Raw genomic sequence first — 27740 nt, forward strand, 5'->3', positions numbered from 1 at the left:
CGGGACGCTCGGGGTCGCCCCCACCTGCCCTCGTCCGCGCCCTCCCCCCCCCACGCCGGCGGCGCGCCCCGTGCCCCGCGGGCACGCGGCGGCGCTCGGGCGTGTGCGAGGCGTGAGGTGGAGATGGGGCGGAGGGAGCCGGAGCTGTCACAGGCCCCGCGTCCGCCTGAGCGAGCCAAGTGGGGTGTCGCGGCCGCGGGGGGCAGCGGCTGCACTTCCTCTGCTGGCAGCGGCGGCTGGGGAGTTAGTCCTCGACGCACGGGTCGGTGTGTGCGGATTTGTGTTTGGCGTGCGCGCGGCGGGGAGGCGGGGGTGGGAAGCCGGGCGGGGGTCACCCTCGTCCCCTCCGCTGAGTCCGGGCGGCTGGCGACCGGCGCGCTTCCCTGGGCGGCGGGAGCGTGGACGGGGGCGCCCGGGAGGGGCCGGGCGGCGAGCTGCACCTCTCACACTGTGTGTTTTGTCTGTTTTTCTCTCCCAAGGTCCCGTTTCCCTCTGTGCAGCGGCCGGCGGGACCATAAGGGCTTAACTCACATATTTAACCCCCCTCCAAAAAGTAAGTGGCCCGTGTGGTGTCTGCTCCACCCGCCGCCCCCTAGCTTCTGTCCATCCTTGTGTCTGACTCTGATGTCCCCAGCATTGTTATTTCCCCGTCTTTGCTTCGGTGCGGCTGATGTGTGGGGAAATGCCCTCTCGTCGTCCTCTGTCCCCCACGCCCAGTCCTCCGGGAGGCCCGGAATTCCAGCCCCCCATGTTGATGGGGCGCGTTCTAAGGAATCAGGTCTTCCTCGGACGGACCTGGGAGATTCTGTCCGTCCGCTTGGGCCCCGGGTCCCCCTCTTTCCCGACCGGGTTTCGTTGGAAGGAATTATGCAAATCCTGCTTTCTGGTGTCCATTCAGCGGCAATTTCATGCGGTGAGAAGTTCTCTTTGTTGTGCGAGGGGGAGAACAGACACTGATTTAATAGACATATCTGTTGGGGGAAGGGTGGAGGGGGTGTGGAGAGCCTCAGTTTGGAAGAATTACAGCACTTGGTTAGCTCAGTCTTTGTGTTTGAGCCTTCTAGCTTGACAGGAGGGTCTGCCCTTTACAACGTCCCGTAAGGGATGTTTCTCGCAGTAGATGAAAAAGCAAAACTAAAACTTTAAACAAGTGAAAAATAAGGTAACCTTTACTTAGAGCAAATGAGCACTGCCATTTTTGTAGTGTTTGATTATAAAAATGTGTATTGCGCATTTCTTAAATACTTAGACTGTAGTACCAAATGTAATTAATGGGGGCAACAATGCCGCTAAGATGTTCCATGCTTCTTTGGTTGCCCAGAGGTTAAAAAAGTATATATTTTTAAGTGTATACTTGAGTAAATAATCAAGATCTGAGCAATTTTTTGGGAGGAGGTGAATTACCTTTTGAATCCTCTCGCCAATCCAAGCTCTGTCCTGCCCTGCCCTCCAGGAAGCAGGCTTTTTGGCTCTGGCCGCCTTTGCTCTCTTGCTGCTTCTGCTTGTTTTGTTTTTCACGACCTGTCACACATTTGTTACAATGTGACACGGGCTTAAGCACGTAGGAATTATGCTATTTGTCATCGTCAAGTAAAAGTGTACGTGGCAGGTTTTGAGAAACATGAAATTGAGGCGTTTTCTGGATTCTTCGTTAATACAAAAGACTGAAACTATTTAGAGGGGTTTTTAGGGTCTTTAGTCTTTTACTCGTAGTGACTGATTGTGTCCTAGAGGGCCTTCTGCTGTTTAAAATACTGTGGAATTGAGAAATGCAACCCTGTAGATTTCTTGTGCGGAGGGTACAGCTTTTATTTAAATTATTTTGGTGAGTGTTCCTATTCTGTTTGCCTTAGAGTCCTTGTGTTCTGTGACCTCCCCTTTCTTTTCATTAATTTTATTGGTGGTTGATAACTGCTTCAGGACAGGATGTTTTGCTTTGTGCCTAATAAAATCCTCCTGTAAACACCTCAATTGACTCTCAGAGTCAGATGAATTCTTTGGAGGATGTTTTTGAGTTGGTGATTGATTTTGTGAGAGTATATTTGGAACTCCAGATTTCCATTTTTAGGTGTTGCCGGGGAGCTTTTAGAATCACAACTACAGATGATATTTTAAGTACTAATACTTGCCGATAATTGCTCAGCTAAAGTCAATTGGGCATCATATTTTCTCTTTTGTTATGTGTAATTTTGTTCTCCAAGGGGAGTGTTTTAAGTGGCGCTAGGAGATTTGTGTTTAAAGGGCTGGCAGACTCTATAGTTTAAAAGGAGCTATGCTGTTTGCTATGAGATGCAATTATTCTTATTTACCTAGGGTTGGCTCTGAACACGTAATCATCTGATGATTTTGGTGGACTATCTTAATATTTTAGCGGTGTTTGGTTTCTAAGCGAAACTTAATTTATAGCAGTCTTTGTGTTAAAAACGAAGTTTCAGTCATGTCCAGGACTTAATTTTCCTTTTTACTGTGTTTGGCAAGGAGGGAGTAAGGGGCCAGTCGTGTCTGAAAGACAAGTTACAGAGTCAGTAATAAGTTTAGTCGAGTCAATATAGATTGAGTATCATTTCAAAGTGCTTGAGATCAGAAGTGTTTGAGATTTCTGTGTTTTTGAAATGTTGGGATGCTGTGCAAGGATTTTACTGACTGGTCATCCATAATCTAAAAATCTGAAGTCTAGCTGCTCCAAACCCAAACCATTTTGAGCACTTTGGATTGGAACAGACCCCGTACTGAGTTCAGACAGGGAATTCGGGAGTGGATGTTTGTTTACTTTGGACGTTGTTGGAGGAGTTCAGCCAGGTTCCAGGCAATCCCTTCACTCCGTCCCATGCGGTGCTGTCTACTGCTTGGCTGCCCCTAACCTTACCGTATTCTCAAGCTCTTCCTAGATGGGAAAAGGTGTAATTTTAGCCAGTTCCAGTTTGGCTAAAAAAGAACAAGATAAATCTCTTGACTCATGGAAAGGTATTCCAAGTAACTGATTCTGTCAAATGTGTTTATAGCTACAATTCTAGAATTATTGGTTAATGCCAGTTTTCAAACAATGAGTTAAACAGGATAGCCTTGAATTTTCTAATATCAAGAATTGATTATTTCATGTCTGTGGGCACTTCTGAGTGAGTCTGTCCAGTCCCTTAGCACTGGAGTTTAGTGCTGTTACTAGGAATGGAGGGCAAAGGTAAGTGATTCATTCACTTAAGTATGTATTAGGCAAACTGTCTTTAAAAAAAAAAAAAACCAAAAAAAACAGATGTTGTGCACAGAAATTGAGGTCTCTGAATTTCAGGAGCCTGTAATCTTAGCATGTGGGAAATAGAGGCAGATGGCTCTCTCAGATTGAGGACAGTCTGGTATAAAGAGTAAGACCCTGCCTTTTACATCTTGATTTGTTTTTTATTTCTTGACTCAGGGTTTCACTATGTAGGTCTTACTGTCCTGGAATTCAGGTTGGTCTCAGACTCAGAGGTTCACCTGCCTCTGATTCCGGTGTGCTGGAATTAAGTTGGCCTGGCCACACCTGGCCCTAAAGCTGCTGTTTTTGTTATGAGATAGGCTTTCTTGTAGCCTAGGTTAGTTTCAGACTCACTGTGTTGCCAAGGCTAACCTTAGCTTTCTGATTCTCTTTGCTTCCATTTTCCAAGTGCTGTGATTACAGTTGTGTGCTCCCACACCTTCCTTTTTATTTATGTATTTGTTTACTTTCAAGTTCAACACATTTTTTTAAAGATTTATTTATTTATTATATGTAAGTACACTGTAGCTGTCTTCAGACACACCAGAAGAGGGCATCAGATCTCATTACAGATGGTTGTGAGCCACCATGTGGTTGCTGGCATTTGAACTCAGGACCATCCGGAAGAGCAGTCAGTGCTCTTAACCACTGAGCCATTTCTCCAGCCCCAAGTTCAACACTTATGACTCTTATACATCTTTTAATTTGTCTGCAGATACCCTCCCCACAGCACCTCTCCCCTTCTGTTCTGTGTACTTGCACGTGGCTTTGGGCATGATTCCATTGTAAACCCTTGGCTCCTTTTTTATTTGTTGACTCTATTACCATAGGAAGGTACCCTAGGTCCTTGTCCTGAGACTTTAAATTGAAATAGAAATCCCATGTAATAAAGCTCACTGTCTATCTGTCTGTCTATCTATCGAGACTGGATTTCAAAGTCTGTAGCCTGGAAGTCCTAGTCCTCCTGCCTCTGTCTCCAGAGAGCCAAGCTTATTGGTGTGTGCTCCCATGCATAGCAAAATTCACCTTTTTTGAAATTTACAGTTTCCACTTAATAACAATTCACAAAGTTGTGTACACACCACCATTAATTCCAAAATATTTTTATTTCCATAAAGAAACTCCATGCTCATAGGCAGTCATATCAGCTCCTCTTTGGCTTACCTCTTAGCAGCTTCTAATCTGTTTTCTGTTTCTGTGGGTTTGTCTAGTCACGTTTCTTACAGTCAAAGTCATGTTCTCTATGGCCTTTATATCTGACTTTTATATACCCTAGAGCTTTTAGGTTTCTTCCGGATTGTAACATGCGTCCACAGTTGTATTCCTTTTATGGCTACACAATACTACTACCTTATAAGGACAGTCTATGTTTTGTGTGGGCATTTAGCATGTTTTTGATTTTGTTTTTGTTTGTTTGCTTCTTTTTTCTTTTTCTTTTATTTATTTTTGGCTATTACAGTTATGGTGCTATGAGACTGTGTGTACCAGTTTTTCTGTGAATAAGCATTTTTAGTTTTCTTGAGTGTGTACATGGGTGAGATCAATGGCTCATGGTGACTGTGCTTTATCTTTCTGAGTTTACTGTTTTTCAAAGTGTTTAAGGATATTTCACATTCCTTCTACCATCATTCTTTAAATGTTCCAATATTTTTCTAAGTGCACATATATTTTTTTAATTGCCTGGCTTTGTCTATTGATCTTTCTCCTCCTTGATTTTTTTTTTTTTTTTTTTTGGTAAAAGTATGGCTGTCCTAGTGAGTGTGACGTAATATCTCGTTATGTTTATTTGCATTTAGTTAATGTCTGGATAATACTAGACATCTTTTGTTTATTGGCCATTTGTCTGTCTTTGGAAAAAAGTTTGTTTAGGTCTGTTCATGCACTTTTGCAGTTTGGTTGTTACTATGAATTATAAGAGTTCCTTACGCATTCTGAATACTAGACCCATGTTAATGCATGTCTTAGAAGTAATCTTTTCTCAAAATTACAGGTTAGCATGGAAACAGATTTGGTGTAGTGAAAGCTGATCATGTCTTGTGAAAGGAATAGTGGGTACAAGCAATGGAAAGGCAGTGAGATGAGGTTCTCAATAAAGGATTTCTTAAATACTTTTCCTGTGAGTCAGTAAAATGATTAGTTACTTTATGACATTTTATAACATACAGGTACATCTGGCTATATTAATCTTCTAAAGTCCTTCCTTTCTTTCCAGTGAGTTATTTATTTTTATTTTATGTGCATTGGTGGTTTGCTTGTATGTTTGTCTGGGTGAAAGTGTTGAATGCCCTGGAACTGGAGTTATAAGTAGCTGCGAGCTGCCCTGTAGGTGCTAGGAACGAACCACTTCCTGTCCTTCAGAAGAGCAGCCCACGCTCCTAACTGCTGACCCATCTCTCCAACCCTGACTTCCTGCTTTTTAAATGTTGCAAAATTGTTTTATTCTTGAGTTTTGGATAGAAAAGTGTTGTCATAAGTTTTGTCTTAACTATATTCTATTTGAGTTTGAATAGTGAGAAAATTCTATATTACTTTTTCCTTTTTTTTTTTTCTTTTTTTTAAGATAGGGTTTCACTGTGTGGCTCTGGCTGGTCTGGATCTCATAGAGATCCAACTTCTGCCTACCACCCTAATTTAAGGATTTATACTACTAGGTCTGGCTCATGCTTTAAAATTTTAAGATGTTTTTATTTTTATTTTATGAAATCAGAAATCTGATTATTTCAATAGTCTATGGGAAATTATGATTTTTTTCTCCCCTGTGGAACTTACTTTTTTTTTTTTTTTTTTTTTTTTTTTTTTTCGGACTGGGGACCGAACCCCGGGCCTTGCCCTTCCTAGGTAAGCGCTCTACCCCTGAACTAAATCCCCAGCCCCCTGTGGAACTTTCTTAAGGGATTTTAAATTTTGTTTTAACTTAGTTTCTCTGATTAGAAAAAAATATTTACTTTTATTGTATAAGTGTTTTACCTGCATATGTGTTTGCATCATGTGTGTACAATGCCCATAGAAAGGAGAGGGGGTGCCAAGAGGGTACTTGGAATCAAGTCCAGGTCTTTCGGAAGAGTAGCCGGTGTTCTCAACATCTGAGCTATTATCTCTTCAGCTCTCAGTTTCTCTGATGTTTTATTAGGTGGGTTTGGTGTGCCAGGAAGTGCCAGGGGAAATGATGCTCTGTTGTGCTACTACACATACGGTAGCAAGACCTTGTCTCATGTATGTAGCACGTCTCATGTTTGTAGCGCAGCAGTTTTTGAGCTCCTAGCAGTCTTCCTGTCCTGCCTTTTGGATTCTAGTAGGGAACCCTCAGCCCACGTGCTCAGCTCATAGTGAGGCCTTAAAGGTGGAATCAAGTGCTGGATGAGGTACGCAGCAGAGTTAGACAAATCCTGATCCTTTGCTTAATGGATTGTGAGGAGCAAGTTAGAAAAGCTAGATAGTAGTTATTAACAGTTCCTAATGATTTTTGTCTTGTTTTATTTCCTTTGTTTCACATTTCATCTATTTTGTTGAGAATTACATGAGTAGATTGATCATTTTTTCTTTTTTTTCTGAAATAGAAGTCAGGAAATTACAGGCATAAAAACCAGTAATTTTTTTTTTTTTTTGGTTCTTTTTTTTTTTTTCGGAGCTGGAGATCGAACCCAGGGCCTTGCGCTTCCTAGGCAAACGCTCTACCACTGAGCTAAATCCCCAACCCCAAAAACCAGTATTTTTTTTTAAAGATTTATTTTTTATATATAAATACACTGTAGCTGTCTTCAGACACATCAGAAGAGGGCATCAGATCTCATTACAGATGGTTTGTGAGCCACTATGTGGTTGCTGGAATTTGAACTCAGGACCTCTGGAGGAGTAGTCAGTGCTCTTAACAACTGAGCCATCTCCAGCCCAACCAGTATTTAAGTGCTTCTTACAAATTTGTGCATGAAATCATTTTAAAATTCAGAGTAACAGAAGGAGACAGTTTTGTGTAATTTGCATTTTTTAGTTGTGGGAGTCTTAAAAGGAATGGATATAACCAGTGTGTTTAGACTGACATTTTACATTTTGGTGATGGGAAACCAGAAATTAATAGTGGAATTGTCATTTCATGCTAAAGAGAAAAAAATTGCAGTTTCCCTTATAGTTGCACAGAAACTGTTACAGTGTAGCTACAGCAAAGCAGGGAAGAAGCCAGCCTTACAGCTCTGAGCCGTGCACAAGTCCAGAGTCTGGAGCTAATTAGTGCATCAGCCAGGTGCTCTCAGCTGTCTAACACCTTAAAATTTAACATAGGAATGAAAACGTATCCGAAAATCCACTGTGAACAACATTCTCTACCTACAATAACACAGTTTTTGCTTTTACTCCTTATTTTGCTTTTTGAGATAAGGTCTTGCTTTGTAGTCCAGGCTGGCCTTGAACTCACTGAAGCCTGCTTGCCTTTGTCTCCCAAGTACTAGGGTAAAGGTGTGTGCTACTATGCCTGGGCATTTCTACTTTTTACAGAACTTAAACGTGTTTCATTGTTTCTATTTAGAAATGTTGGAAGGTAATCCTTAAGAAATTATGTTAGCTGCTGAAAGAATGTTTTGTTTAGTGGCATGGTTTAACAGTTAAGAGTACTTATTGCTCTTAAGAGAGCCCGGGTTTGGTTCCCAGCACTCACATGGTGGCTCACAACCACTTGTAACTTTTTTTTCCAGGGAAATCTGATGACCTCTTCTGATTTCTGAGATTACCAGATCATGAGGCCAGGCATTCTCATATGTATAAAATAGATAAATCATTCTTTTTAAAAAATGGTTATGAGTCTGGAGAGCTAGCTCAGGGGTTAAGCACACTAACTGGCGAGGTGTGGTGGTGCACATCTTTAATCTCAGCACTCTGGAGGCAGAGATAGGCAGTGTGAATTGAGGCCAACCTGGTCTATATAGTGAGACCCTACCTCAAACCAACAAAGAAACAAATAATGTAGAGCATTGGCTGCTCTCAAAGAGGACCAAGGTTCAATTCCCAGCATCCACATGGTAGCTCACAACTGTCTGTAATTGCAATTCCAGAGATCTGATGCCCTCTTTTGTATAATCAGATCCCACATGCATGTGGGGCACATAAGCTCACATAGCCCATCCCCAAAAAGAGAATAATAATGAAAAAAAACATTTAAAAAATTGGTTAGTTAGAAAACATTTAGTAATAAATCTTACTGTAACATCAGCTTTTAGCTTAGCATAAATACTTGCCTCATATCTGCTGAAGCAATCTGTTGTATACTTTTCTTTTTGGTTTTTGAAACAGTCTCACTATGTACCTTAGGCTAGCCTGGAACTCATTGTGTAGCCCAGGCCTACCTTAACTTAATCCTCCTGCCTTTCTATAACAAGAGTGGATCCCACCTATCTGGTGTGTGTGTGTGTGTGTGTGTAACTGGTGTGTGTGTAAAATGTACATTGCTGCATTGCTGCATGTATGTCTGTGTAAGGGTGCCAGATTCCCAGGAACTGAGGTTACAAACAGCTATAAGTTGCCATGTAGGTCCTGGGAGTTAAACCCAGATCCTTTGGAAGAAAAAAAAACCATGCTCTTAACTGCTGACTCATCTCTTCAGCCCCCTGGCTAATATTTTAATATTAGAATTTTCTGGAATTAATTTAGCATCTCAGATATAAGTAAAATAGAACCAAACTCTTTTTGAAGCATTCTTTTTAATTCACTTGTTTTGATTACTGTTTGAAACTAATTGCTTTTACTTGTAATTTTGAGGCAAGATTTTGCTATGCAGTAACCCAGGATGGCATTGAACTCATACTGCCTTAATTTTGCCAGTGCTTTCGTCATAGACATAGACCACTATATCTGGTGGGTTTGTTTGTTTGTTTCCTCAAAGGTAATGAATGTGGTACACAGACACACGTGCAGGCAAAACAATCATATGCATAAAATAAAAATTAATTTAAAACTTAAAATATTGCATAATGGGAGGCCATGCTTACCAGGGTGTGTGTGTGTAGAGGTCAGACAGAGGACAGTGTGGTGGAGTTGGGTCTCTTTCAACCTTTACATGGGTTCTAGAGATTGAACTCAGGGTGCCAGGCTGCTCTGCGAGTGACTTTTCCTTCTGACTGTGTGGCTGGTCCAAAAGTAGGTTTTTATTAACATGTTGGTGGTGCAAAGTAATTGATTGATTTTGCCATTTGTATGTGTAGGTATTGTGCCTGCATGTGTATCTGTGCACCACTTGTGTGTCTGGTACCTGAAGAGGCCTGAAGAGGGTGTGTGATCCCCTGTTACAGTTGGCTGTGAGCTGTGGGTGCTGGGAATTGAACCCAGATCATGTGGAAGAGCTGCTAGCTGTCTCTCCAGCTCCTCACTGTGTATTTAAAGTAAACTTTTATTTTTTGGATTTACATCATTAAGAAACTGACCTAAGTTTAAAGTGTTAAATAATTATTTTATTTAGAGAGCAAGCATGTGTGAGAGCGTGTGTATGTGTCTGTGTTTGTATGCGTCAATGCCACATGTTTATAGATTCCAGCAGAAGCCTTTCTTCAAAGGAAGCTGAGGCTGGAGGGTGTTCTACAAGTTTGAGGATGGTCACAAAATTAGCTTTTAAGACAAAATAGACGTTATTTCTTAAGAAAGAAATGGGTATACTAGGCAAAAACCTACAGATAAATTTAAATGAGATTCCAGTTCTGATGGATTTGGAGCTTACTCTGCTGGGATTTCAGCTCCTTAGAAGCTGTTGTCCCACCCTAGCACTGAGAGGTGTGGCCTGTTTGGATTTCTCATCTGTAATTCTAATTGGGTTAAGATGAGGACTTGCTTAATTAGAGCTGACTCTAATATTAAAATTACTATTGATGTCCTTTTAAAAAGACGGGAATTTGGATAGAGGGGGCAGACAGACTGAAGTGGAATTAGACTGCACAGTCCCCAGGATGCCAGGTTTGCTGGCAGCCAATGCAGACTGGAAAGGAGCAGCGGGGAGTCTTGGGAGGGAGCGTGCCCTCGCACTTGCATCTTCCAGTTCTACTCCAGCGTCTGTAATCGCAAGTGGAGTTGTTCTTCCATGTAGCTTGGTGGGCTTGGCTCATCAGAGCACTCTTCCAGTGTTCATAAGACTCACTACCTATATCCCTAGCCAGTTTTAATTTTCTTCAGAGTCCATTTGTTTGAAATAAAATATTGACCAAGTTTATTTTTTTTAACATTTTTAAATGTTTTATGGGAATTTTCAATACCGTTGCAATTTATAGGTTTGACATTTCCAAACATAGACTATTGGATTAAAATTTCCCCTCCTGTAGTTATGTGATTAATCGATTGTATTTATTAGATCCTACACTTCAGAGTTTAAGTTACAGTTTAACTGAAGTTAGTTCTCAGACTTTGACTCCAAAAGAGTATAGCTTCTTGTGACCCATCAGTGACACAAAGTGAGATTCCTACAGTACGTGTGAGCCAAAGCCAGAGTGTGACAAAAAAGGCTGTACCTAGGCATTCGGTTGTTGAAATGCTGGTTAGTGTTTTGGTGAGACTGAGCAAAAAAAAAAAATCTAAGGGCAGCTTAAATAATATTTCTCGGTTTATGTTCATTTTCTAAAGAGAGTTGGTTAATATCTTTAAGGCTGACCGAACTTAAAAAAAAAAAAAAACAATGCATCTCATGATATATCCAAGTTTCTAGTAAGTTTCATATATACATATTTACACATGTATATATGTTTGTTTCTTGATGACAGTGTTTTACTATGTAGTTCTAGTGGAACACAGATTTGTATTCCTCCTGTACCATGCCAGCTTAAAAGTGGGTATTTCCTGTAGATACTATGATAATTAAAAACTCTGTGGCATATGAATTTACTTTAAAGGAACTTAAGGCTCTATTGGAAAAATGGAGTTTGGGGATATGGTAAAACCCTCCCCAAGCCCCACTCCTGGGGTTGGTGGTGCAAGCCCTTAATCCCAGAACTCAGGAAGCAGTGGCAGATGGGTTTTTGTGAGTTCTAGACCAGCCTACTTGGTGAGACCCTGCCTCTCCACCCCACTCCCCAATTCTTTTTCCAAATTCACTAGAAGAAAACAATTGATTCTGTCTTAGATTAGTAATAATGGATTTGGTAAAGTTGTTTTTCATTTGTACATGTTTGACACTGATGCTTTAAGAATTTTAGTAATATGTTTTCAGTTCAAAACCCAAAAATGAAGGATGTATTGAAAAGCCTGTTTCTATCCCCTGTGACTGCCAATCCCCGAGACCAAACAGAGTTACATAGTCTTAAGCAAAAACATGAAAAGAAAAATAATAATAAAAGAAACACTTAAGTCTCCTGGGCACTGTCATCCAGTTTTCCAGTAGGGGACAGATTATGAAAGCTGGGTCCCTTGGCACTACTGCTTGTGGAATGTGATCACCTAGGTTGGGTTTTTTTGAGTCATAAGTTTCAAGAAACTAAGGCAGTCATTGTGTCATCCCTTTAGGCCACCATGCCCTGCCATGCCTGTAGTCTCAGTACTAAGGGAAGCCAAGGCAGGAAGAGCATGAGTTCAGGGTTTGCAAAGCAAGACCCTGTCTCCACAAAACAAAGCAGCAAATTGTTCAGACTGTGTCTAAACGCTTGGCCATGTGTTTGCCTGACATTTACTTAAGTAGGATATAGTGGCTTTTACTTAATGTAGTAGAAGTTAATTTTGTTAGATGGTTTTGATTTTTATTTAGTGTGTTCTAGTAGGTTGAGTGCCTTTGAGGAAGTTTGTTTTTCCTCCTCTAACTTGAACACTGTTATTTAACTCTCTTATAGCTGATCTCTAGAAACCACAGGAGAAGCTCACAGTAAAAATATACAACAGGGATTAATAATAAATGCTCCCAGTTAAGAAAGAACCAGCAGAAGGAGGAGGTCAGTACTGTGTTTAGAGACCCGGGTTGACAAGGAAGTACCAGCTCAGTGACTCATAGACTCACCCAAATGTCTCTGTTAGCTAAAGGCAGACTGCTCCATTAGGGAGCACTTAAGTAAGGAAGTGGTCGTCTACCTGGGACTCATCAGTTTGGAAGATGATCTGGTTGGATTGTGTTTTAATTTAGTCATTGAGCCAGATATTCTGTGAGCATCTGTTTACAGGGATATGGTAATGGTGACTGAGAGGAAGAGCAAACTCTGTCCACACTACACAGCTTGTGATAAGAGAAATAAGGCACAAGTGTTCTGAGACAAGACGTTCTCTGTCTCTGTGTGTGCTAGAGGGTGGGGGTTAGAAAAACAAACTCATGAGATTTTTAAGAAAAATTGTAATTTGCCAGTTTTTATTTATTTATTTATTTATTTTTTTAAGATTTAGTTTATTATATATAAGTACGCTGTAGCTGTCTTCAGACACACCAGAAGAGGGCATCAGATCTCATTACAGATGGTTGTGAGCCACCATGTGGTTGCTGGGAATTGAACTCATGACCTCTGGAAGAGCAGTCGGTGCCCTTAACCTCTGAGCCATCGCTCCAGCCCCCGTAATTTGCCAGTTAAAAGAGCAAGAGGAGTTGAGTAAACGGGGAAGAGGAGGAGGAGGGAAAAGGTACTGAGTAGAAAAATACTCTTCTAGATAGGCTTTTACGCTACACAATAAAAAGGAGACCTTGATTTTCAAATCTATTTTTCACTATTTATTGCACTTATGCTTTAAAAAGACTAAACTTTGTAGGCTTTTAAAGAGCCTGTCTGTCTGTCTGTCATCTGTCTGTCTGTCAATATCTTTTATCTATCATCTCTCTATCCATCTGAGATGGGTTTTTACTGAGCAGCCCTGACTAGCCTTAGTAAAACAGATGATATACACTCCTCTGGCCTTCAACCCAGACAGGATACAGTCCATTTCCAGCCTCTTACAAAGCTGCCTAGTGTCCTTGTCCAACCCAGTCTCTGTTCTTACAGCGATTGACTCTTGTCAATAACAGTCTATTTTGCATTTGTTTTTGTTTTTCTATAATGTAAATGAAACAAGTTGTACCTTTTGGTATGTGTAAGGCCTCTTTTATTTAAATATAATGGTTTTGCTTAGTTTTTCCAGACCTGGTTATCCTAGATGCTGCTTTCCAGACAAGCCTTGCCTTGAACTGGATCTGCCTGCTTCTGCCTCCCTAGTGCTGAGATTAAAGGCTAACCATAATGTTTGCATGTGTTGTGTTAATAGTTCATTCACTTTTCTTCAGTGATTTGAACTGTAGTTCATATGACATAGAATTGTTCTGTTTGAAGTACCCATGATTCAGTTGTGCAGCTACTGCCATAGACATTTTAGGATAGTCATTGTTCCTTTCGCGTACCAACAACAAACTAGAACTATTAATTTTACTGTTTACAGGTTCCCGTGTTTTGGAGTTTTGTTTTATGTTTCACCTGTAGAATACTGGGGTTATAAACAAGAGCCGCCCGTCTTACTTATTCCTTCTTAATGGTTGACTAGTGCTTCATTGCAGAGCTCTGTCAGTTCACCCATCCCACTGCTGCTAAGTCACTGGAGGCTTAGTGAAGAAGGCCGCTGTAAATATCTCTGTGCAAGTCTCTGTAATCGTAGCCTTGGGTAAACACCTACAGTGAAATTGCTGGGTCAGAGGAAAGAAAGAGGTGATTCCTGCTTTTATATGAGAATTTCTAGTTCTTTGTAGAAACCAGAAATTTCCACTTTAGTTCTCTGGTAGCTTATGTTACTGCTTACATTCTCACTTGATACTCTTCCTAATTTAAACATACTAATCGTGAAAAGTTTTCTGAGCTAAAGTTTTATTTTAACTTTCCCATGGCCAGTGATAGTTTCATATGCCTTTTGGGCTTTTTTAAATGGAGTTTTCCCACTCCCATTTTGTTGTTTTTGTTACTGTTTTTTGAGAAAATAGCTGGTTGATCTTTTTGTTTTTCTACTTAAGGTCTTTATTTAAACTAGAATCTTAAATATTCCAGCATTGCTTTGTAAAATTTGCTAAAATAATATGTATTACATATAAGCTTTGCAATCAAAGTAGCCCACTGGGATTTTATTAGACTATTGGATCTCTGTATTAATTTATTGTATTAATTTAGAATAGATAGCTTTAATACTGAGTTTTCCAATATGGTATGATAAAAGAAATGGTTGCCTTTAAAAAGCCATTTCTATCTGTCTGTCTCTCTCCATCCATCTACCCACCATTTATCTATTCATCCATCCATCAATGTATTTATTACAGGGTCTCACTATTTAACACAGGCTGGTATGGAATTTAGCCATGTAGACAAGGCTGGCCTCAAAACTCAAGATATCACCTGTCTCTCTCCTGAATGTTGGGTTTAAAGGCATGAACTCCTGGTGGTCAGTTAAGAGTCATTAAATTTGGGGTTGGGGTGGCAGATAGCAAGTGCAAGGCCCTGGGTTCTGTCCTCAGCTCCGGGGAAAACTTTAAAAAAAAAAAAAGTCACTAAATTCTCTCTTTTTTTTTTTTTTTTTTGGTTCTTTATTTGGAGCTGGGGACCGAACCCAGGGCCTTGCGCTTCCTAGGCAAGCACTCTACCACTGAGCTAAATCCCCAACCCCTAGAGTCACTAAATTCTTAATAAGTTATAGTTTTAGGTAGTACAGAGATCCTTTGTATTAAATCAAACTCTCCTAAATATAGTTTGCATTTAGCATTTTTATAGTTTTTTTTTAATTTTGTTTTAATGATGGAAGTTGAATTTAGGGCTTGACACACTCACATTCTAACATCTGTACTCCAGACTCACAGTTTCATGCATTTATAACTGTATGGTTATATATGATATCAAGCTTTTTGATGTAAGGACTTCTGTTTGCCTTGTTTAGCATTGTAGTTTTACTTGGAAATAAGTCTGTCATGTAGTGAGTGTTCAGTAGGACAGTTTTTGAATGGGTAGAAACCAGTGTCTCAGTCCTTGTGAAGCAGGAATTCAGATGACATGAAGCTGCAGGTCTCATTGGAGACTGGAGACTTACCTATGCTGCTGCTTAAGTCAGCGAGTGAGTGGTGGGTGTCTTACTTAAATCCAGACAAGTTGTGACTTACTTGACTTCCGTGCCTGAATTCCTGAACATTAAATTTTGATTTTGTACCAGGAGTGAGAACAATTAAAAGAAAACATAACCGTAATAAAAATACCTCAGACCCCCAAAGCCATTTACATATGCTGTAAACCCATTGCAATATAAAGAATAAATCAGATCTTACAGACTATTCATATCTCGACTATTTTCAATTAAGTATTATTTGAAATTGTTCTATCTTCAAATATTAAACCTATTTTAGCTTTTCTCTCTAAAGGTAAATTAATCCACTAAAACAGTACTATTTCTTTGTCCTTCCTCTAGTTTTTTCCACAGTCATTTTTAAAGTGTGTGTGTGTTTGCGTGTTGGCTTGCAAGTATGTATATATACCACATCCTGGTGCATAGAGAGGTAAAAGGAGGGTTTCAGATCCTCTAGAACCAAAATTTTGGATGGTTGTAAGCCACCAAATGGGTGCTAAACTGAACCAGGGTCCTCTCTGAGAACAGTGCGTACTCCTGACTGCTGAGCCATCTCTTCCACTCTATTTAGAGCTAAGGTACCTATGTCTTTTAAGGATTAGGGCAATGAAAAACCTGGCTAGAATACCTAAAAGGTTTTAGCAGTCGTTTACCTTGCTTTACTCATTGGAAGTACTTTGGAACCAAACCTGGTGCTAATACTATGTAGACTAAGGGTTGAGAGTTCAAGGCTAGTCTATGCTACATGTTATAAACACCTTGCCTAAAAATAGACCAAACGAACAAAAAACAGAAGTACTGTGAGTTACTGGGGGGAAAAGTCCTGGGTTGGAAGTCAAAGCTTTGCATTTGATAGCACATCAGTCAATAATTTGGTTTGCTTTAGAGCCTATTATAACAATCTTCTTAGAAAACATATAAATTAGGTGTTTTCCAATAATGACTTACATAAAAACAAACAGATTGGAACCAAGCTCAGAAACCCTTAAATTTTCCCTAAGGCAAGTGGCATGAATGAAATCACCATAGTTTGTAGAGAGTGTGTATTACTTTCTAGGACTATATAATATGCAGAGAGAGTTACAGTTTTATCTTTCTCAATTATCAGTTTCATTCCATAGTTGTTAATACAAAACCTTTTAAAAGGTTTTCTTTTTCTTTTTGGTTTTCACTTTTCAAAGTGTCATGAGTTCAGCTGTTTTTCTTGAGTTGTTGTAGACTGAACCCTGGAATTGTAGGCACGTTGGTAGTGAACCCTGGAATTAGTAGGCGAGTTGGTAGCTTCTGTCCTGTCATCAGCAAGAATTCTGAAGGAAGAGCTGAGATAGTATCTTGAGAAACGTAGGCGGGTGCCTAACCACACATTTGCTCTCATGTAAAAACAGGTGCCAAGAAAGGTCAGTTGTGTTTGGGGGCACATGTTTGCTCTTCAGTGTAAAGGGCTGACAGGGATCTGTGAACTCCTGTGGCTTTGTTGTGGTTTGGTTTTGTTTTGTACATTCTTACAAAGATCATATTATTTAGGCTTATCCTAACTAACTTTATAGCAGTTCATTTATTATTGATTTTGATCTTGGTTTAGATATCATAATCAATACTATATATAAAGGTACTATAGGCTGGGAAGGTAAGTAAGTATAGGGTAATACTTTACAACAACAAACGCAGTTCTGTGCCTTCCCAAGTTGCAGCATTCCACAGATACCAAAATAGAATCATGGTCTCAATTAATGACTTTCTCTGCAATCTTTAAACATGTAGTTGAATTCCATATGGACCACATAGAACCAGTCCCTCTGACCAATAAGAAACCTGAGGTGAGAGTTGCCTACATTAACTCTGTAGCTTTCATCCTGTAAGTTAAGCAGTCTGTAGCTACCTCTTCTGTATCCCTTGATAAGGAGCCACAACTGAGAGTGCGGATAGAAAATTTAGATGTGAACTCTGTGGAGGGGGCATATGTGTTATACTGTTATTGCACTAAGTGTAAGACATTGCTGTGCACACAGAAAATTTGAAAGTGCCTGGTCAGTGTGCACTGGTATGTAGTGTAGCCTTCATTACTCTCAGATTTTAAGTATGTCCAAAGGCTGGGTGCTTGTCTTCCAGCATATCATCCCAGAACCCTGGAGGCTGAAGCAGGAGGATCCCATGTTGAAATAGACTAGCATAGACTACATAGGGAGACCCTTCTGAAGAATAAGAATGTTCAAAGAATCAAGGTAACATTGAATTGAGGAAATATTTGAGTAGGGTACAAAGGCAGTACTCTCTGTAAAGGAAGGAAAATTGCCACTAAAGGTCAGAGGAAATACTATAAAACCATAATTGATAAGTTATAGTGAAGATATTCTAACAGTAATAGCATTAAGAATTACACTGGAGCCAGGTGGTGGTGGCACATGCCTTTAGTTCAGCACTCAGGAGACAGAAGCAGGCCGATCTCTGAGTTTAAGGCCAGCCTGGTTTATATAGAGAGGCCTAAGGCAACCAGGGCTGTATAGAGAGACCTTGTCACAAAAACTGAAGAAAAAAAAAGTTTTAAGTAAAATTATGGGGTTGTTTGTTTGATTGTTTGTTTATTGAGATGGTGTCTCTATTATGTAGCTCTGGTTATCTTGCAACTTGTTATGTAAATCAGGCTGGCCTCAAACTTAGAGATTTGTCTGCCTCTGCCTCCGGAGTGATGAGATTAATAGCAAGCACCACCACACCCAGCCCTGTATTTTTTTTTTTTTAATTTATTACTATTGGGTAGTATAAGATGACAACAGGCCTACCACAAATTCCACATAATAGAAGAAGTACTGTTGTTAACATTCTGGACATGGGCTGGAGAGATGGCTCAGCTGTTAAGAGCACTCAACTATTCTTCCAGAGGTCCTGAGTTCAATTCCCAGCAACCACATGGTGGCTCACAACCATCTGTAACTGGATCTGTTGCCTTCTTCTGGTGTGTCTGAAGACAGCTATAACATATTCATATAAATAATAAATTAAAAAAAGAAAAAAACATTCTGTACATAAACCTAAAAGAGTGAACAGAAGAGCAGGGATGCATAAGGGAATGATGGATAGCTGACTAGAAAGATTAGCAGTAATCTCAATAAAAATGGAAATACATTAAAAATACTGTGTGTACTTTTAAGCAAGCTATAATTTGTATAAATTTAAGAAACAGGGAAATTGAAAACATTGTTATCTTTTAGAGAAATGTTAGTTTATAAGCAATACTATGTTCAGCCTCTAAGAATATCAGAGTTTGCAAGGAAAAACAATTCTGGAAAAAAAAATTCAAGTCATTGTGATTTTTTTTTTTTTAAAGGAGATTTTTTTTTTTTTAAGATTTACTTTGTTTTATGTGTGAATGTTTTGTCTGTTTTAGTCACTGTTCTCTTGCTATGAAGAGATACCATGACTAAAGTCACGCTTAAAAAAGAAAGCTTTTAATTAGGGACATATTTACATTTAGAGTGCTAGTGATCATTGTGGCAGGAAGCAGGCGTGGCTCTGGAACAGGAGCTGAGAGCTTTACATCCTGGTCTGCAGATAGCAGACACACACAGTCACACACACACACACACACACACACACACACACACACACACACACAGGACTTTTGAAACCTCAAAACCCACTCCAGTGACACCTCCTCATCAAGGGTAAATCTCCTCCCCAGATAATTCCACTAACTGATGACCAAGCATTCAGATAGAAGGACCTATGGGGCCCATGCTTATTCAAACCACCACAGCCTGCATGTATGTTCACTACATTCATGCCCGGTGCCTATTGATCAAAAGACAGCGTTGGGTCCCCTGGAATTGGAGTTATTGATGAGTATGAACTGCCAGGTGGGTGCTAAGAAGTGGATGTAGGTCTGTAAGAGCTGCAGGTACTCTTAACTCTCCAGTCTATAACTTTTTTTTAAAGATTTGCTCATTTATTATATATAAGTACACTGTAGCTGTCTTCAGACACACCAGAAGAGGGCATCAGATCTCATTACAGATGGTTGTGAGCCACCATGTGGTTGCTGGGAATTGAACTCAGAACCTCCGGAAGAGCAGTCAGTGCTCTTAACCACTGAGCCATCTCTCCAGCCCCTATAATTTTTTTAAAATTTTGATTTTGGACATTTACCTTGCTGTTTATCCTAGGTTGGGTTCCAACTACTGTTCTTCCCTCAGCCTGCTTCGTGCGCTGGGATTCCAGGTGTGTAACACTATGCCAAGTAACTGGTACTATTTACTTTAAAAGATTATGTATTTATTTATTTTGACATACTGGGAATTGAGCCTGTATCATGGTACATACTAAACAAATGGTGTATTACTTACTGAGCTATATCCCAGCCCAACTTTCAAGTACAATGACTGCTTGTACTTGAAGGATAGGTTTAAGCATTCAAATGTTTCTTTTCATTCCTTCTCCCAACTTACTGAGTTGGTAAGTTGCTTTAGTCCTAATTCTTACACTTTTATAAAATTGACTCTTAAGTGTACTCAGTGCTAAATAAGTTGTCCTGACATTTCTGTAGTAAACAATGATGACTAAAGCATCCTTTGGGGTTAAAGGTGGAGAAATGATGACTAGCACAGTGGAGGCCAGCAATAGAAAGGATCCTTATGATTGTCATGGGGGTTATAAGACTTCAGCTTTTCTTGCTGTTGAAACGAGGACATAAGCTGTTGTCTAACTCTGTACGACAGGCAGATTAAGAATACTTGGAGGGGTATACTGAGACAAGGTCTTGCTGTGTAGCTTTGGCTGGCCTGGAACTTTGTATGTAGACCAGGTTGGCCTTAAAGTCATAGAAATCCATTTGTCCCCTGTGCCCCAAATACTAGGATTAAAGACGTGTACCACCCATCATACTTGGCAAGACCAGGACTGTAGACTAGAGACATGCAGCTCACATGCTGTAAGACCCTGAGAAATTTGTTATCTTGATGGCTGAAGGGTTTGCTCAGCTCTTGAGAGCACTTGTTATTCTTCTAGAGGACCCAGGTTCAATTTCCAGCTCCCACATACATACATGCAGGAAAAAAAGTCCTGCACATTAAAATAAAATAATCTTTTCTTAAAAGTTTGGTATCTTTCAGTAGTGATCAGTATAATTAAGAGATGTTGCAAGATGTTTGCAGATCCTCAAGTTTTATAAAAAGCTTTTCTCACTTTTGTGTACATCATCATTAAAGATTCTTTGTGGTTCTTGCCTATTTTATTCTGTCTCATCTTTGACACTGCCATTATTATGTCAAATTCTTCATTGGGTCCTCTTAATCGTCATGATAAAATCTAAGCTTTCAGGAATATTTTGGTTTACTGCTGATTGTTGAAGTTAATTTATCTGCCTGTCTAAGTAATCAGTATAATCACCCCTAATGTTCATACAACATTCAAAAGCTGACACTGACCTGGACAGTCTTCCTCACTGCCTGTAATTCTGTAAGTAGATCTGTGTTCTCATTTTTCTATCTTTGCATATTCTATACTCATTTTTTGCTATATATTAAATCAATTCTTAAACTTCAGAAGTCAAAGGGATTAATAGTCTTTTAATAGTCTTTTAGAACATATGGACAAGGAAATAAATAAGCAACTTAGAAAGAAAGACAAAAAAGTCTAATAACACAAATAATATCTTTTTTTTTTTAATTGGATCCACCTTTATTTATTTATTTTTTTTTCTTTTTTTCGGAGCTGGGGACCGAACTCAGGGCCTTGTGCTTGCTAGGCAAGCGCTCTACCACTGAGCTAAATCCCCAACCCCTCACATAATATAATCTTAATTTTAATTAAGAAATTTGAAATTGTAAGGTAAAAAAATCTTTGCTTGTTTTACTAGCTAATTTAAGCATCAGAGGAACAATCTAAAGAGTGCCCGTTAGTCTAAGCTGGAAATTTTCAGATAAAAGAAAATGATTGCAACAGGTATCAGATCAGTAAAATCCAGTGTTCATAATTACACTTACTTTTTAGAGTTCTATTTATTTTATGTGTATAGGTGTAATGTCTGCGTGTAAATATCACATGTGTGATGTCCAAGGAAGCCAGAAAAAGTATTGGATTTCCTGAAACTAGAGTTGCAGGTGGTGTGTGAGCCCGTAACTCTAGGAGCTGGCTGCTGGGAACTGAACCTGGGTCCTATGCAAGAGCATCGAGTGCTCTTAACCACTGAGCCATCTCTTCAGCCTCCGTTTGATTTTATTTAAGATACACTTCTATTTTGAATTGTGCGTCTATATGTGGGTGTGTGTTTTTGAATATAGATGCCCATGAAGAGGGAGTGAGATCCCTGGAGCCAGAGTTCTCTGTAGGTGGTTATGAGCCACTGAGACGGATGCTTTACCAGAGTTGTCCATGCCTTTAGCCACGGAGCTGTCTCTCCACTCCTTCACTTCTCTTCTCATGATAACACCTTAAAAAGCAGGATCAGGGACTATGTGGCAGGGTGCTTGGCATTGAGCTCTTCCCTGTCTCCTCATTCCCTTTATTGCTGGGTTATGGAGGTCTGTGCTTCCATACCCAACTATCATGTGCTTTTCGATTCTGTGAACTGGGGTAAAGCACTGCCCTAAACTATATTCTAATCTAAAAACATTAATCCAAATTTAAGCTTAAAAATGCAACAGCAGACAGACCATGTAAAAACTATACACAAATGTTTGAGGTCAGAAGTGTTTATAACTTTGGAATATTTATATAGATTTTTAGTGACTGAGTTCTGTATTTCTAATCTGAAGAGCCCCTAAATCTAAAACCTTTGAGGACCATGTAGAGCAAAAGTGTTTGGTGACTTCACACTTTAAGAAGTATGTCGGCTCTTTCGAGGGTCTTCACTTTTACCATGAGCAAAGTTGTCAGCATTGAAAGGTATTTTAGTGGGCGAGTCTGCTTGAGTTTTAGCAAACTAGCTGACATTTTGAAAAATAGGGTCAGAATCTGGGAATTGGGAATGGGATCCAGGGCTGTTGGTACAGATCCATGGCGAGTTCATCATTGTGACCCACCAGGTAGTAATAGAAAAACAGAATATGTTAAAACCGAATGTACTGGGTAGGTTGAGGTGTGTGGGCCCAATGGTTTCCCTGGAGAATAACATGGAGAATGAGAAGACTTTAAAGCTTTTGGTTTAAGCAGTTGGAAGTTCAGAGTTGTCTTTTTTTAAGAGGAAGACTTAGTAGTGTTTAAAGGAGGTAAGGTAGAAGTATTTGCCATATCGGAGCCCACTGAATTTAATACTATATTTAAGAAACAGGGACATGAATAAAGGGGCATGGATGAAGTGTCCCTTCATTGTGTCTCACATTGTTCGGTAACTATTTGAGTTTTCACTCTATCCCCCAAGATTGTTAGTGGGTAGCATTTGTTTTGATTTTTTTCCATTTACTGTAGGTGTATATAACATTCACTCTGTGTTGGTTAGTCCACCTAAATGTTCAGATAACAATTTATTCAGTCCTCATAAAAACCTTATAAAATAATTATACTATTATAATCATACCTGTCTTAGATGAAGCACAGAGTAATAACGAATTTACCTAAGGTCCTACATGTAGGAAAAGCAGAGCTCAGAGTCGAACCCACATTGTTTGATTTCAGAAATCAGGTCATAAACCATTATTAAGTGGTACTTTCCTTTTCTCTCATCCAAGTACAACTCTAGCCAGACTGTGCTTAGCTCCCAAGATCATATACATTTTCATTTTACTTGTTATTCATTCCCTGTGATTTCATTATAGTAAAAATAGAGTGGGAAGTCTGGTATGGACCCAAAGCTTGTTCCACCCCATCCACACACAGGTTTTTATAAATAATAGGCATCTTAGTAGCTCTAGAAATTATTACTTGAGCTTAATATAGTGGCACACACCTGAACTACCTGAACTTCCAGGATCTGGAGGAGGCTAAAGTATTAGGATCATTGAGTTTTAGGCCAGCCTGAATTATTACAGAAAGATCCTCCACCCCTAAAACAAGAAGCAACAGAAATAACTTTTATAATATAAAAATCAATAGTAAGCTACAGATGTTAATAAAAAAGCCGTAGAGATGGTATCTTCTTAGTATAGGTTTTTTTAATCTATCATCCGCTCGCCCATCCATCCATCCATCCATCCATCCATCCATCCATCCATCCATCGACACAGGGTTTCTCTGTTCTGGAACATGCTCTGTAGACCAGGCTGACCTCAAAGTCTGAGATCCACTTGCTTCTGCCTCCTGAACGCTGGGATTAAAGGCATATATTTGTCTTTTATAATTCTTGCTTTTACTACTTTATTATTACTTATTTATTTGTTGATTTTTGGAGGGAGGCATTAAGATCAGAGGACAATCTGTAGGAGTCAGTTTTCTATTTCCATCATATGGGTCCTCCTGAACCATCTGACTGGCCAGGTTTAATTTTTATCTTAATTATTTTAAGTAATGAAAATGATAATATATTTAAGGTGTACAACATGTCTTAAATCTTTCTTCAGCACTTGATCATAGAGCTCACTTATACAACACTATTTCATACGTCATTTTACATATCATAGTATTTTTAAATGTTTATATATATTACAGGGCAAAAAGTTTTGTGCCCTACGTATATAGTGTGTGGTAAGCTTGGGATTCATGACCCTACCTCAAACACAAGAATTAAGGGGTGATCGATAGTAAGAGGTTAGACAATGAAATATATTTGGAAAAGTCCACATAGCTCAGCAGGCAGGTGCTTTACAGATAACCAGTGGGTGATGTAAGAGATGTAACACTGGTCAGGGATTATTTTTTTTTTTTTGTAGTGCTAAATAGACCTGAATAATAGGTAACTTTTAGGAAATGTTTAACTTTTAAAATTAAGATACAGAAAAATTTTCAACTCTTTGTGTATAGTTCTGGGAATTTTACTGTATATAAATAAACTCTTGTGTACCAGAGTTAAGATATGTAGTATAGGGGCCAGGGCTATAGCTCAGTGATAGAGTCCTTGCCTAGTAAACCCCCAACTCCCCCACCCAGAAAAGGGTCTTGTTTTTGTAGCTCAGGTTGGCCTGGAACTCTATCCTGCCTCCATTTGTGTACTGAGAGGCATTCTTTTTATCAACCCTTTGGCAATTTCTGATCTGTTCTTCATTAACTGTAGTTTTGTCTTTTTGAGAATATTGTGAAGATAGTATTATTCTATATGTAACTACCTGAGATTATTAATTGACTCTATCCATATTTACTCCCAATTCTTTGAAAATTAATGTGGAATTCACCAATTGAACAGTTTTCAATTATATAATCCAGCGGCTTTTATTGTATTCACAGTGATACACAGCTACCACCACTGTCTACTTGCAAGGTATTTTTCTCATTCCCAGAAGATACTCCATACTTACTCTATATTCATTACCATTTTAATTTTCTGCATCCACTAGCATCCTTTTTGTCTGTGGATCTGCCTGTTTTGGATGTTATATATAAATGGGATAATGATGATAGGATATGCTGTCTGCTATGTCTGGCTTCCTTGTGTTAATAGCACAGTGTTGTTAGAAGTTTGTCCAGGCTGTGCTGTGTTTCCTTACTTCCTTTGTGTGATTTAAGCAGCTTGGGTTACCCAAGCGAAAGAGCAAAGCCAGGGTGGTTTCAAGGACAGGTATTTATTTCCAGAGTTCTAAGATCATAGTTCAGCCGTGTTAGTTCCTGCTGGGGGCTTTCTCTACTTCCTCACTGATTATCACAGATAGGCTTTCCTTTGTATGGCAGAGAGAACAAGGTGATACATGTGTGCACTTGCCCAGGTATCTCTTGTGATGACTCGAATTCTATTTGGTATAGGGCCTCATCCTTATGACTTAATTTTTATTGCTCCTTTAGAGTTCCATCACCAAATATTACCAGAATGAAACTATGGCTTTTACTTATGAGTGGGTAGTGGTAGTATTTTTAGTCTTTAAAAATTACTTTTATATCTGAATAAGATTATATTGTGAGGTTATCTTTTATCTGGTAAACATTAGAGGGTTTCTACTTTCGACTTATAAATAATATTTCTGTGAACGTTCATGTATAAGTTTTGGGTTGTTTTTCTCTTGAGTGTGTACCTCAGTATAGAATACTGGATCATGTAACTTTGAAACTTTGAAACTTTCACTTTTGAAAAATATAACATTTTATATTTATTTGTGTAAGTAGGATATGGGGTAAATGAGTGTGTATGGGTCAGGTGCTACTGTGGGCATGCGAAGTTCAGAGGACGATCCATAGGAAGTAGTTCTTTCTACCGTGTACATTTGAGACTCAAACTCAGAAGCAAGCTCTTTCACTTACGAGCCACCTCACTGGCCCTGTTGTATAATCATATATGTATATAATGATCATGTATTTTATCATGTTTTCTCTAACACCCTTCCTCCACTCTTCCTCAGTATGCTCCCCCCCAATTTAATGTCTTTAAAAATCTTTATTTATTTATTTTATGTATATGTCTACACTGTCACTGATTCAGATACACCAGAAGAAGGCATCAGATCCCATTACAGATGGTTGTGAGCCATCATGTGGTTGCTGGGATTGAACTCAGGACCTCTGGAAGAGCAGTCAGTGCTCTTAACTGCTGAGCCATCTCTCCAGCCCCGTCTTTAAAAATCTTGATTCATTTTTATTTATGTGTATGTTCATGTGTCTCTGAGTATATCCACATGTGTGTGGGTACCCACAGAGATCAGGATGCAGGGTGCTGGATCCCCTGGAACTAGAATTACAGGTGGATAGTTGTGACCTGCCCAACATTGGGTGTTGGGAACCAAATTCTGGTTTTCTGGAAGATCAGAAAACACTCTTGGCTTTGTCATTCCTTCAACACCCATCATTTTGGCTTTTTGAGATATCCTTAACACTGATTTTATAATGATTGTACCAATTTCTACCTTGGCCAACACTGTATTGAGAGTCTTCATTTCCACACATTTTCTCCAGCATTTATTGTCATTTGTTTCTTAATGATGGCAGTCTGACAAGAGTGAAGTAGAATCTCACAGTAGTTTCAGTTTGTACTTCCCCTGATGGCTAATGATGTCAAACACTGTAAAATGTTTATCATTCATTTGCATTTCTTTTGAGAACTCTCTGTTCTGGTTCATAGCCCAGTTTTTGATTGGGTTGTTGTTTTCCTGCTGTTTAGTTTGTGCCACTTCCTTTATATTCTAGACACTAATCCTCTGTCAGATGTGTAGCTGGCAAGAGTTTCTCCCATTCCGATGACTGCTTCTATACTGTATTGACAGTCTCCGTAGCTGTATAGAACCTTTTGATTCTGAGGCCCACTTGCTGATTATTGGCCTTCTTTCCTCAGCAGTCGGATTTGGAAAGTGCTTGCCTATGCTTGTATCTTTTTATTTTTATTTTGAAGCTAGGTCTCATTGTGTAACCTTAGCTGACCTGCAACTTACTATGTACATCAAGCAGGCTTTGAACTCACATTGACCCACTTGCTTCTGCTTATCAAAGATTAAAGGAGTGCACCACTGTGTCCACCTTTTTTTTAATTGTTTGTTTTATTTATATGAGTACACTGTCACTGTCATCAGACATACCAGAAGAGGGCGTCAGATACCATTACACATGGTTGTGAGCCACCATGTGGTTGCTGGGAATTGAACTCATCACTCCAGCCCCATTATGTCTGTCTTTTGAAGTATGTTCCGTACTCTTTCCCCTAGTAGTTTCAGCTCTTGTGTTAAGGTTCTCAATACATCTGTAGTTGAATTTTGGAGAGAGAGAAAGATCTATTTTTATTCTTTTATATGCAGATGCCAGGTTTCCCAGCACCATTTGTTGAAGATTCTGTCTTTTCTCCCATTTATATTTTTTGGCATCCTTGTCAGAATCAGGTAACTTTGGTCTTAGTGGTTGAAATACTTACTGTTTGTATCAAGGCTTTAAATTTGGTTCTCAGCACGAAGATCAGACGGCTCAAAGCTGCCAGTAACTTCGTTCCCTTGGATCTGACTCCTTCTGACCTCTGTGGCCTTGTACACATGTGGTGCACATATAGTCACATAGGCATATAGATTTTTCTGAATTTCACTGCTGTTATAATGCCTCCTTTTTATATTTAATTTTATTAATTCGGGTCTTTCTTTTGGTTAGTTTGGCTAAGGGTTTGTCTACCATGTTTATCTGTACAAAGAACCAACTTTTGGGTGGCTGTAGACATGGCTCAGTGGGTAAGAGTATTGCAGAGGTCTGGGTTTGATCCCAGCACCTATATGGTGACTTGCAAACAAACATAACTCCATCAGTGAAAACCAACTCCTTCTGACCTCCTAGCTAACAGACACCCACATGGTACATGGACGGTGTGTGTGTGTGTGTGTGTGTGTGTGTGTGTGTGTGTGTGTGTGTGTGTGTGTGTGTGTACGCGCGTGTGTGTGTGTGTGTGCGTGCGTCTGCCTGCCTGCCTGCCTGCCTGCCTGCCTGCCTGTCTGATTTTTAAAAAAGGGACAGAGAACAGAAGTAACTTTGT

The 27740-nt window shown here is 39.5% G+C and overlaps 1 protein-coding gene across 5 annotated transcripts in view; it reads left to right on the top strand.

The window, feature by feature from the left end:
• Lcor (ligand dependent nuclear receptor corepressor) overlaps positions 1–27740 on the top strand; it is a 103980-nt gene that overhangs the window by 310 nt on the left and 75930 nt on the right. For 2 of the 5 annotated variants that reach the window (XM_032891954.1, XM_032891955.1), the window contains exons 1-2: positions 73–266; positions 480–553. In XM_032891954.1, the coding sequence (XP_032747845.1) occupies positions 124–266; positions 480–553 (217 nt within the window). In that variant the 5' untranslated portion in view covers positions 73–123. Of the gene's footprint in view, positions 1–72; positions 267–479; positions 554–27740 lie in introns of those variants that run through there. The other 3 variants (XM_032891962.1, XM_032891958.1, XM_032891957.1) reach the window with 3 other exon arrangements.

Source organism: Rattus rattus, chromosome 2 (assembly GCF_011064425.1).
Source record: "Rattus rattus isolate New Zealand chromosome 2, Rrattus_CSIRO_v1, whole genome shotgun sequence".
Classification (NCBI taxonomy): Eukaryota; Metazoa; Chordata; class Mammalia; order Rodentia; family Muridae; genus Rattus; species Rattus rattus.